This window comes from Pelobates fuscus, chromosome 10 (assembly GCF_036172605.1).
Source record: "Pelobates fuscus isolate aPelFus1 chromosome 10, aPelFus1.pri, whole genome shotgun sequence".
In the NCBI taxonomy this organism is placed as follows: Eukaryota; Metazoa; Chordata; class Amphibia; order Anura; family Pelobatidae; genus Pelobates; species Pelobates fuscus.
This window is the reverse complement of record NC_086326.1, coordinates 121,429,712-121,442,842: the sequence shown is the minus strand read 5'-3', so window position 1 is coordinate 121,442,842 and position 13,131 is coordinate 121,429,712. Positions and strand designations below refer to the sequence as shown.

General features: G+C 39.0%; 1 protein-coding gene across 1 annotated transcript in view; it reads left to right on the top strand.

Annotated features, from left to right (window-relative positions):
- Window positions 1-12,931, top strand: part of LOC134575289 (S-adenosylmethionine synthase-like) — a 105,402-nt gene extending 92,471 nt beyond the window's left edge. Inside the window, exons 6-9 of the mRNA XM_063434550.1 lie at window positions 2,646-2,864; window positions 4,906-5,088; window positions 11,056-11,189; window positions 12,464-12,931. Coding sequence (XP_063290620.1) covers window positions 2,646-2,864; window positions 4,906-5,088; window positions 11,056-11,189; window positions 12,464-12,566 — 639 coding nt within the window. The 3' untranslated portion in view covers window positions 12,567-12,931. The remainder of the gene's footprint in view (window positions 1-2,645; window positions 2,865-4,905; window positions 5,089-11,055; window positions 11,190-12,463) is intronic.
- Window positions 12,932-13,131: the final 200 nt, after the last annotated feature.

Below are 13,131 nucleotides of genomic sequence, written 5' to 3'. Positions count from 1 at the left end.
AAAACAACAGTCCCAAAACGGCACCGATTCTCTAATCAGTGACGTCGCAAAAATCCCCATTCTCTATGCTCGCAGAAAAAATGTCGAGATCTGCGAGCTAGAGTTTCTCCTTGGCCGGACGGGTGTAGTGGATAAAATAATACCAGAAGGGGGAAAAAAAAAAAAAAAAAAAAAAAAATTATTTTTTCTTTATTTTTTATTTGTTTCATATTTTACCCAAATAGCACCTACATTCAATCTTAGTGTAGATTCGTTTGTTTTGTATCAAAATATTTCTATAAAGTGACACCCAGTTTTTCTTCCTTTCTCTTTCTTTCTTCCTTTATTTGATCTAAATAGCCTTTTAGTTAAACCCAAAAAAAATTGTTTTTAGTGTATTTAGTGTATTTTCTATTTTAATATGTCTTTAAATCCAGGATTTTACTTCTATTTTATATCATGATCTTTCTATCAAATTACCTCTTACTATATCGTGTATTTTCTTATTATTATTGTGGTTATTATAAACACCCCTTTCCATCTCTTTTTCCTCCCCTATTTTTTTTCTCCCTCTATTCCCTTCTCTTTTCTTCTCTTTATCCCTTCTTTCCCCCATTTTCTTAGTTTTCAGGAGAGATTTAAATTAATAATGTGGAACCACCCATTACATTTCTGTGGTCTCTAGTGTAGCTTTAATCCTAATTTATTTTTTTATTTAGTGTCTTATATGTGCGAGAAAAAAAAAAAAAAAAAAATTATCTCATGCCATGTCTTATGTTAAATTCCCTTCTAGTAGCCATTGTTCTAATTTCTGCGGTTTATCAAAAGTCAGTCTTTGGTTATTATATGTTAAATTTATGCGTGTCGGGAATCCCCAGGCATATTTAATTGCATTTTTTCTAAGGACCTCTGTCTGGTTAATAAAAAGTTTCCTTTGAAGTCTGGTCTGGTATGAGAGATCCTGAAAAATCTTAATTTGATGGAAGATTGACCCCTTCAGGTCTTTTGTTGTCATTGCCTTCATAATTTGTATCTTAAAACGGAATGATTGTAGGCAAATAATTATGTCTCTCGGGGCTTGTTCTGGTATATTATCAGGTTTACGTAGTCTATGACATCTTTCAATGCCGCTTGTGCCATTATCTGAATTAACCCCCAGAAACAGAAAAAACTCTACACAATACTTTTCTAAATTTGCCTTTGCAACAGTCTCCGGGACCCCCCTAATTCGGAGGTTTTGTCTTCTGGATCTATCTTCTAAATCCACAATCTTCTTTTTCAGGCTCTCTAGGTTTTCATCCAGTTTATTTATATTATCCGTATTGTTTTTTTGTTGTATCTTTATTTGGTCCGTCTTCTCTTCTAGCATTACCACTCTTCTTCCTATATTTATGATCTCATTTTTTATTTCTCTAGATTGCAGGTTTATTTCTTCTTTTATTTTCTCAAATTGTATCTCCAAGCATTTGGATAAGTAACCGGCAGTAATAGATACATTTTCTTCCCAAGAGCTATCTGACAAGGTTTTGTCTATCTCAGTCTCTTTAGAGTCCAATATAGGTATTGATTCTTCTTGTATAGATTTAGTACTACTCCCCTTATTTAATTGGGGAGAAAAAAAACCTGAAGTCCTCCTTTCTGTGGCTGGTTCTTGTTTTTTAGCAGTTTTTTTAACATTCTGTTTGCCTTCTGGGGTTTTTTTTGAGGCCATTTCCTCCTCCTATCTTTCCCTTCTTTTTCACTTTCTCTTTCTATTAGCGTTCTATTTCTTTGTTTTTTTATATATCTCTTTTCCCTTTTTTCTTTTTATTTATATATATATATTTTTTTTTTTTTTATCATTAATATATAAATATTTTTTTGTGTTCCTATATTTTTTTTTCAGTGAAGTTTCCTTTGAGTCTTAGTAGTTCTTAATAATTCTTAATAAATGATTAATAAATGATTAAAGGGAGATAGGGGTAGCAATTACTGCGATAATAGTGCGATAATAGTAAATAGTACTACATATAATAGGGTATAAAACCTATATATGGACCTTAATGTACACTTAGGTACTGAGTGACTAAGTAGTATCTAAGCTCTGTTAACTAATACGTAGATCTAGTATACATGTATACATGTAACATATGTCATATATCTATAGTAAACCAGCCGGTATACTTATCCACTTATCCACTTCTTCGGTTAAGCGTCCTGAGGGGTCACTCTTCTCACTCCCATCACGCCCGTCACTCCCCCTTTGCAGTACCGGACGAACAGAGACCGGTTTTCCACCTAGAAAAGTAGGCGCTTGGGATCCGTCCTCTGTCCTCTCTCTCCACTCAGCATCCGCTCAGCAACACTGCATCGCCCCGTACCTCCAACCGCAGCAAAAAAAGCAAGTCAGGCGTCTTCCCTCACAACGTCCGGCTCTGCTCGGTGTCTCCCACCTCCCATCTTCCGGCCAAGGAAAAAAAAACCCGCGAGACGCGGCGTGCCACGTGCCACGTCCTACGTCATCCCCCCACCTGCCCGCAAAAGCAATCTTGTTAGAAAAAAAAAAAAAAAAAAAAATGTTGTTGATTGAAATATTAATTATATTATCAAATGTGAAAATGATGGCTTTCAATAAATGGTATATGGTATGTTAGAAGAAAATGCTAACACTTCTACTTCTAACACAGGTAACTGTGAAGTACATCCAAAGGAATGGAGCAGTGATCCCCGTACGTGTGCACACCATTGTTATATCTGTGCAGCATGATGAGACTATCTCTCTGCCCGACATGCGCGAGGCATTAAAGGATAAAGTCATAAAGGCTGTAGTGCCATCTAAATATTTGGATGAGAAAACCATTTACCACTTGCAACCCAGTGGCCGATTTGTTATTGGAGGACCACAGGTATGTTTTATTTTTTTATTTCATTTCTATCACCACATTTTTTAAATTGTATTTCTATTTGTTGCAAATAACTGTTTGCAGTGCTGTTAGTATAAGAAACATTTTCATTGCTGAGAGTGGGCATTGTTTTACTCACTGGATTGATTTAGGGGTATAATTGTGTGCTACACCTTTAAAGGGACACTCTAAGCACCAGAACGACTACAGTTTAATTAATTTAGTGGTTATGGTGAAAAGAGCATATCCTTGCAGTCTGTTGTGTTTTGTCCTTCCAGTCCTCATGCCCAATATGCAGAAGCTGAACACTCACCATAGATATGCATTAGTATAGTGCATTTGTATAAGAAAATGTGGAGATTGCTGGGCATGCGGAGTGGGTTCCTAATGCTTTGCTTTGGAAAAGCATTGGATTGGCTGATGAGATCAGTATTACTGATGATCTCAGCTATGGGCACCGAGGCGTTCGCTGTGAGGGATTTAAATTTTTATTTCTATATTACAATTGTAAATTTGGGCCCCTAAATCTAAGACATTAACATACATGTTAGCATTTCTAACATGCTCTTTAGATATAATTCTAGTATTCTCCCCTCTGCCAAAATTTTACTGTTTGCCACTTGATAGCTACTAATATTTGTGAACACAGCCTTCTTTCTGCATGGGCCTTTTTTAATGCAGTTCTGGCAAGAGATGGTTTCTGCTATAGCACAGGCAGTCATTCAACATTATCGTAGAGAAGTTCACAACGCACAGAAAAAGCTTTACCAGCGGCCCGTGCATTTCCAAACCTTGACTTTTGGTAAACAATATTTGGATTACGTACCAATTCAAGAAATATTGTAATGAGGGAGAGTGGACACTGGGATGGCATAGGGAAGGGAAAGAATATAACATTGTGGGCATGGAAGAGAAACAACTTTAAGACAACAATATTTTCTGCAGTAAGGTAATCAGTAAAAACTAATCCAAAAATTAGTGGCCTTATTGGAATCCATGGTTGTATATCCAGTATGTTAAAAGTTCAGTGGTTACTAATGGCGATTTTTATGTTTACTTTGTATACACATATTTAAAGGAATACTCCAAGCACAACAACCACTACATAATGCTGTAGTGGTTATGGTGCAAGTAGTACATGCTTTTGAAAGGTTTGACTTCTTACCTGGGGTCTGCTGGGAAACGTTGTCCACCTCCACAACCTCAGCCAGAGAGGCATTAGCTCAGCAGAGGTAACAGAGGCACCTGAGCGGGAGCTTCCAGTTCTCTGGCTGGAGTAGTGGAGGTCGACCCCACGTAAGATGTCAAATTATTCTAAAAATGCTTTAACTATTACTATGGGTAAGTGTTCCATTACAAGGACAGCCTAAGCATCATAATTGTTTCATCATAATGAATGGGATCAATATTTATATACTACGGATGAAACATCAGACATATAGAAATGCCAAGATTTAATTCTATAACAAAGTAGTTAGCTGTATTGAAAAGGACACTCTCAACAGCAAAACACTTTCAACTTATTGAAGTTCATTTTGGTCCTGTTCCATTTTGTCTGGCAATGTTTACATTTGCCTAAACTACTAGATAAGTTCAAGACTGACATCCTCATCCTCATTGAAGACCTTTGAGTTTCGAAAGGTCTTCACCTTCGTCATCACACACAAGATGATTCAATCAGATTCGGTGCTAATCTATGAGAAGCGTCAAATTGGTGAAGTCCAGCAGTTATGTTCCCAAAGCGCTATGAGAAGCAATGGATTTTGTTAAAAGTCATCATAAGTGATGACTTCACCGGAGGAGAAGCAACGCAGAGAAGAGACTGGCCCAGCGCTGGATTACAGGTAAGTTTTATGATGTTATTTATTCAAATTTTTGCATGACATGAGGAGCTCAGTCATGTAAGCAACAAAAGGAACACTAGAACGTAAAAAATAAATATATTTATTTTTAATATTAGAGTGTGCTATTTATGTTTTATTGAGTTATACTGCATTTTAAGAAAAAATTGAGTTTAAAAAAGATTTTTCTCTCTGTATGACAGGGTGATGCTGGTGTCACTGGGCGAAAAATTATTGTGGACACTTATGGTGGATGGGGTGCCCATGGGGGAGGTGCATTTTCAGGAAAAGACTACACTAAGGTGGATCGATCAGCTGCTTATGCTGCACGTTGGGTTGCAAAATCATTAGTGCACGCCAAGCTTTGTCATCGTGTCCTAGTTCAGGTAAGTTGTGGTTTTAGATCATCACTTTAATCATATTAATCCTCTTTAACACATTAAAAAAAATGTAAAGAAATATTTTTCCCTCCAAGTATAAGTTGTAAATTGTCTTCCATAACCACTACAGCTCGCTTTTGATTTCTTGCCTGGTGTACTTTAGCTGATGGTCCTAGCCTCCACTACTAATTTAGGAATACTGGAAGTCACTAAACAGGAAATTCGCTTAGCTCTACTGAGCTAAGCCTGGCTGTGGGGGGCTCCATCGCACTTCTGACACCATAATCACTAAAGTGAGTTGTAGTGGTTATGGTGCTTGCAATGTTCCTTTTGTACCATAAATAGTTCTGCTACCAGAATAAACTCACCTTCCAATTAAAGGAACACTATAGGGTCAGGAACACAAACTTGTATTCCTGACCCTATAGCGCAAAAACCCTCCATTTAGGTAGTTCCTCCCCCCTCCTCCCCTTACCTCCTTTACAAGTATGAAAAACTCACCTTATTTACAGCGCCGTGTGGGTCTGCTGGCACTTGCCCCATCCCCTTGGTGACATTATCAGAATTGCCGATTTTTAGCCAGTCCAATGCTTTCCCATGGCTAAAATTGACAAGGGGGAGGGCCAAACACTGTTTTGGCCAGTCAGCATCTCCTCATAGAAATGCATCTCTATGAGGAAAATTCAGCGTCTCCATGCAGAGCAGCACTGAGCCAGGAAGCACCTCCAGTGGCCATCTAAGGAGTGGCCACTTGGAGGTGTCCCTAGGGGCAATGTAAACACTGCCTTGTACTCACCAGAACAACTACATTAAGTAGTTGTTCTGGTGACTATAGTGTCCCTTTAAATCATTATAGAATAGAGAATGAGCAACTGAAATAAAACTCATAGATGTGAATAAACCAAAGTACTTTTGTGAGAAACAAAGTAAAAATATATCTAAAGGAAGGACCGTCGTTAAACGCAGGGCAAACGGGGCCCATGCACTCAGGCGCTTTCACAGCGCGGCCGGGCCCTTGCTTTTCAGCAGCCGGCTAGGAGGAAGTGACAGCCACGCGTCACTTCCTCCCACAGAAACAGGAGCCGAGAGGAAGGAGGACCAGCTGTTCCGGAGGGGGCCAGGCTGGGAGAGAGCAAGAACTTAACTCCCAGCCACCCCAGCGAGCCCACTGGACCCCAGGGAAGCCACCCTCCAGGAAAAGGTAAGAAACTGGAGGGTGGTTATCAAATTTTGCATGAGAGTCTGAGTGTATGTGTGTGTTAATATGTCTGTATGTGTGTATGTCTGTCAGTGATATGCATGTGTGTTTTAGTATGTATGTCTGTCTGTGTGTATGTGTGCCAGTATATCTGTCAGTGTGTGTGTGTGTGTGTGTGTATGTGTGTATGTCTGTCAGTGTATGTGTATTTCAGTATCTCTGTCTGTCTGTGTGTATGTGTGCCAGTATGTCTGTCAGTGTGTCAGTATGTCTGTGTGTCTGTGTGTGTGTGTCTGTCAGTGTCTGTGTGGTTCAGTATGTCTGTGTGTGTCGATATGTCTATGTGTGTATGTCTGTTAGTGTATGTGTGTTTCAGTATCTCTGTCTGTCTGTGTGTATGTGTGCCAGTATGTCTGTCAGTGTGTCAGTATGTCTGTGTGTGTGTGTGTCTGTCAGTGTCTGTGTGGTTCAGTATGTCTGTGTGTCTGTGTGTGTCAATATGTGTGTATGTGTGTCTGTGTGTATGTGTGTTTCAATATGTTTGTCTGTGTGTAAGTGTGTCAGTATGTCTGTCTGTGTGTCAGTATGTCTGTGTGTGTGTGTGTGTGTGTGTGAGTCTGTCAGTGTCTGTGTGGTTCAGTATGTATGTGTGTATGTGTGTTTCAGTATGGCTGTCTGGGTGTGTCAAAATGTCTGTATGTGTGTATGTCTGTCATTGTCTGTGTGTATGTGTGTTTCAGTATGTCTGTGTGTCTGTGTGTCTGTGTGCCAGTATGTCTGTCTGTGTGTAAGTGTGCCAGTATGTCTGTCAGTATGTCTGTGTGTGTGGGTGTGAGTCTGTCAGTGTCTGTTTGGTTCAGTATGTATGTGTGTATTTCAGTATGGCTGTCTGTGTGTGTCAAAATGTCTGTCTGTATGTGTGTATGTATGTCTGTCAGTGTCTGTGTGTATGTGTGTTTCAGTATGTCTGTCCGTCTGTGTGTATGTGTGCCCGTATGTCTGTCAGTGTGTCAGTATGTCTGTATGTTTGTCAGTATCTTTGTGTATGTGTGTTTCAGTATGTCTGTCCGTATGTGTGCCAGTATGTCTGTCAGTGTGTCAGTATGTCTGTATGTTTGTCAGTATCTGTGTGTATGTGTGTTTCAGTATGTCTGTCTGTGTTTATGTGTGTTTCAGTATGGCTGTCTGTGTGTGTCTCTGTGTCAGCACGTCTGTCAGTATGTGTCTGTATCTGTATGTTGTCTGTTTGTGTTTATGTGTCAGTGTGTATATATGTGTGTGTATCTGTATATAGTCAGTGTGTGTGTCTGTATGTGTCAGTGTTTGTATCTGTATATCTGCATGTGTGTCAGGTTGTGTATCTGTGTGTCTGTATGTGTGTCAGTGTGTGTATCGGTGTATCTATATGTAGTCAGTGTGTGTACCTTTGTATCTGCATGTATGTCAGTGTTTGTATCTGTGTATCTGCATGTGTGTCAGGTTGTGTATCTGTGTGCGTCAGCGTGTGTGTCAGTGTATCTATATGTAGTCTGTTTGTATCTATATGTTCTTGTTGTGTGTATGTGTGTATGCATGTGTGTCAGGTAGTGTATTTGTGTGAATCTATATGTAGTCAGTGTATGTATCTTTGTATCTGCGTGTGTGTGTGTATCTGTATGCATTGTATATATGTGTGTATCTATATGCGTTCATTATGTGTATCTGTGTGCCATTGTTTTGTATCTGTTTGTGTATCTGCATGTGTGTCAGTGATAGTATATGTGTGTCTGTGTATCTGTATGTGTGTCAGTATGTGTACCTGTATGTTCTCATTGTGTGTATCAATGTATCTATATGTAGTCAGTGTGTGTATCTTTGTTTCGGCATGTGTGTCAATGTGTGTATCTTTGTTTCGGCATGTGTGTCAGTGTGTGTATCTGTACGTTCTCATTGTGTGTATCTTAAAGTGGTCAGTGTGTATCTGTGTATTTGCATGTGTCAGTGTGTGTATCTGTGTATCATTGCTTGCATCTGTATGTGTGTCAGTGTGTTTCTGTATGTTCTCACTTTGTGTATCTATATGTAGTCAGTGTGTATCTGCATGTGTTAGTTTGTGTATATGTATGTATGTGTGTCAGTGTGTGTATCTGTGTATCTATATGTGTCAGTGTGTGTTATTGTTTGTATCTGTATGTCTGTGTATCTGCATGTGTGTTTCAGGTTGTGTGTCTGTATATCTGCATGTGTATCAGTGTGTGTGGCAGTGTATGTGTGTAGCGGAGGTACAATATTCTCCAGGTTATCTCCGCTTATAATCCAAGGGAGACTCAGGAACAAGGCAACTGTAAATCCACAAGCAAGGTTTCCAGCAGGTAAAGTAATACAGCAATATCCCAGCCGCAATTCCAATAACTGGACGACACACAGTTTCAGGAGCAGAACTGACAATCTTTATTCCACAGTGCCTTATAAAGCATGCTCCCATGCAAGGGATGAGTTTTCAACAATTAGTACAGTATCCAATCTGGGATTAATAACCTCCCACACATTTCCTCCCCTCAGCTTACATCATAATCCCCTTTACACTGTACTCAGATTCCTCCAGTTCCTAGATGTACCCCTAAACCTAGGGGTACCCCTTTAAATGGGACATCCCCTGATAGCCCTGATCTGGGTGAGTAACATATCTAAAAATCACCCAGATCAGACCAGGGGTTCGGGACTTTTATGGAGGTAATAAAAAGTCCGACCGCGCTGGATGTAACAGCCGAATTGGGTTCCATGCGATGGGGCCCTGCGGTCGGTCACCGTATAAGGGAACACTTTACACGAATGGCTAAAGGTACAGCGATTAGGTAGGGTTCACAGGAATCCCCTCGTTCGGTTGTTCCTGTCCACCGAACGAGGGGCCATTTGGTAGTTTGGAACCGTACGGACCGGGCTGGTGAAGGTCTCAGCGGTGTTCGCCTAGTCGAGTGTCCGATTTGGGTTCCAGACCCTCGATTGTAAAACACCGCTGTTCGGTAGATTGTAAAATGGCCGCCACCACGTGTTTGTTTCCCGAATGGCGGCCACCCCGAGACAAAGGACCTACCGCATAGCTCGTTAATTACCCGCTTGCAACATTGTTGCCACGGGTAATTGAAGGCACACTTCACACAAGGGAGGTCTGGTTGTTTGGTAGTTTCATTCCCTTACTTTATTTGAATGATTCTACCGAACAATCAGAGGAATACACTTCTTTTAAAACACATAGAAACTGGCAATGTACACGAATACAGTTATTCACATGAAATTTGTAGGACAGCCCAGGGTCATCCGCTACAATGTGTATATGTGCATACATCTCAGTATTCAAACACACTCCTGCATTGAAACATTAACACTACATACAAACACACCTCTGTGTTAAAAAAAAACAAAATTATATATAAACACACCCCTGTGTTAAAAACACCAAAATTATATATAAACACACCCCTGCATATGCATAAATACATGCTTGCATTCAAATGCCATGCCAGTGGGATGGGGGGCAGGGGGCCCAAGCAAATGATGTCCAGGGTCCAATCAATATTAAAGACGGCCCTGTGTAAAGGTGAAATCTGAGAGGGTAGTTCCTGTAACTACTTTTTAAAACATTTCGGATGCTGCTTCAATGTAAATAAGGCAGGTACTACATTGCAACCTATTGCAAGGGAACAAGCATGGTGAATTACGAGGAATCAATCAGTGTCATTCTATGCGAAAATAGCGAGTTAAAAACAGAGCTGACTTAAAATTCACTGGTTTATTACTGACAATTATTGGATTTGTAGATGTTCCTGATAGCTTTAAACAGTACTGCTAAATAAATTTAACAGTTTTGTGTATTGAAAAGTAAATTCATAAATTTTGGCTAAATAGCTAAGCTAAAATGAGTTGGATACTTTTTCCAAAACAGCTATTTTGGCTTAAAGTAACACTTTAGTTGTTTTTGAGATGGTAGGCATCCTATCAATGGATGCCCAATGAGAAAAATAGCACATACTATTTTTCTCAGTAAACGCCAACTAACAGACTATAATTTTGCTTTAAAAAAATATTGCAGCTTTCTGCAGTGTAAGCCCACCCCTTTAGCCACGCCTCCTCTTTTCACAAAAAACATTTCTTATTAGATGTACTCTAGGCATGTTCTCAGCCAATGAGAGTTCAGTGCGAGCTGAGTTGCTGACTTGAGACCTGCCCACAGCCAGTCACTGTTCTTTGTGACTGCCTGTTGGTGAGTGGGGGTAGTCAAGGCAGCAATCCAGTTATGCTTTTGAAAGCATTCAACATGAGGCTATAACTTTTGCCTCACTCACTCACTCACTCACTCACTCCCTCAAATAGATTTGATAAAGATTCTATGCTTCTCAATTCAAAGCATTGCTTACAGATTGTGATGACAGATGTGCTTGCAGAATGTGTTATTCTCTGAGACACAATGGACTGACTGGGAGATCATCCGTAGTTATCCTCGCTAGTCATGATCTCCTACTGAGCAGAGTGGGGCTGCAGCAAATCTAGTGGAGGGTCTTAAAATCGATAATAACAATGGAACATGTGTTCGTTCCCAGAGTTTTCCTTTAAGCATATTTTCGGAACCTAACTTTATTCTTATGTCACAGTTAGGCAAAAATCTACACATTTCACTTTAGAATGAATTGTAAGTGCTCGGGCTAGATAGTGTACCAAAAAAAATGACATGAAGAATGTTAACTGTGTAAAAATTTTTATATGAAATTCATGAAGGTATATATGACTTGTTTTGCAAGGTATCTTATGCTATCGGAGTGGCAGCTCCATTGTCCGTTTCCCTTTTTACGTATGGAACATCTGAAAAAACTGAAAAGGAATTACTAGATATTGTGAATCACAATTTTGATCTACGACCTGGAGTCATTGTGAGGTAATTTTGATAAGTAATTAGGTACATTCCATAGTACATTGTATGTAATCGCTTTTACTTTTTTAAAGGTATATCCCTAGTTGCTATAATAGTCTGCAGAGATGATATACAGTTACATTTATAAACACTTACTTGTAAAATTGAAAATGGATGTACCAAAACAACTTTAGCGTAACAAAGCAGTTTGCTGTATAAATCAGGCTCCTGTAGTCTCACTGATCAATCATCTGCTATTTAGGAGTTGATTCATTTTGCTTATGCCACCTTAGCCACAGCTTTCCTGGCTGAGAATCATACAGCCTTCATGAATTATTTTTACAGCACAGTGTGTTTACTTTATAAATTTGTATCTCCTGCTTTGTTCATGGAACTTTAATCATACACAAGAGGCTTCTGAAGGCTGTAGTAGTCAATTAACATGGCCATAGATAATACATTCTTTCTTAGTTTGTTGCAAAATTGGAAGTGCTTCTGTTTTTTTGGGTTTTTTTTTTTTTGTCCTTCTTTTGGATCAACAGCAAAGTAGATGTGAGAAAGTCTGAACTTAAGGGACACATTTCTTTTTTCACCTATGTAACTATGATTTAACTCCTAAATGTCAGAGAATTAGGCAGTGAGATTTCAGGGACATGTTCTACACAGCCAAAATGTTTCATTAAGCTAAAATAGTTTTTGTGCCTATAGTATCCCTTTTACTATTACTAAATAATATCCGAATTGTAAAAACAGATTTTTTTTAAAGCTTGTCCAAACATAATCTAAATTGCTTAATTATTTTCCTCTCTCTTTCTCTGAGACTCTCCTAGCCCTCACAGCCATTACTTTATTCCCTTTCCCATAGTGGGCCATCCTTTATTTGTCCCTTCTCCACAGTGCATCCCCTGCTTTATTTGGTTTCCCTTCTTCTGTTTCCCCACCCTCTCCCTACAATATATTCCCATTCGCATTTGGTTGCTGCAGTTTCTCCAAAATTCTTTGTGTGTTTGCTTTCAAAACAGTGTAACGTAGGCCCACATAAATGTACAGTAGGGTTGAACAGTAGTAGAGCTTTGTAACAACTACCCAAGAGCTGATGCTCCAGTAATTATTTCTCCATGAACATACAGACTTTAATGGAAAGTCCTGCTTTTATTATTTGGCTTTCAAATGAAATATTGGTATTCATATAATCGTAATGAAAACATAATCCCACCAATATGTACAAAGCACTTGCCTAAAGTTAAGAAAACTGTTTCTTGTCCTACAATCTTACTTCTTTTTTTATATCAATATAGGGACCTTGACTTGAAAAGACCAATCTACCAAAACACTGCATGCTATGGCCACTTTGGAAGGGATGAATTCTCTTGGGAATTTCCAAAGGAGCTGATTTTTTAACAGTGGCAACACTGTCACAAGGGCATTGGTTACAATAAATATTTTCACTCAGAAATTCCTCAGTGAGTGGGATCATGAAGGGACTTTCAAAAGTGTGGTGGTTAGTAGCTCACAACATCGAAACGGAAATCTATTGAACCAGAGTTATAAATGTATATCCATGTCTTAATACATAGACTTCTGTGCTGGGAAATTGACATATGTTTTAATTGATGCTGATTTGAGAAGAGCAATATCACAGATGTTGCAACAGGACACAAAACAATACACTAAAGGAAACATATTTTAATTTCCTTTAGAATACATTATTGTAAAAGATACATTTTAAACACCATAACTACTATAGCTCATTTTAGTAGATTTGGTGCAAATAGTGGATGTCAATGATAATCTGATAATCACTATTAACACTCTGAGCCTTGTAGTGCTGTTCACAGTTGGATATGTTGACAAGTTTGTACAGACCGCAACAACATTTCAAGACCAGAGATTCTGATAAAATGTTTATTGAGTATTTAATACAGAGAGAAAAACACCCTTGATCAGAGGGGAGGTTTGTAAATGA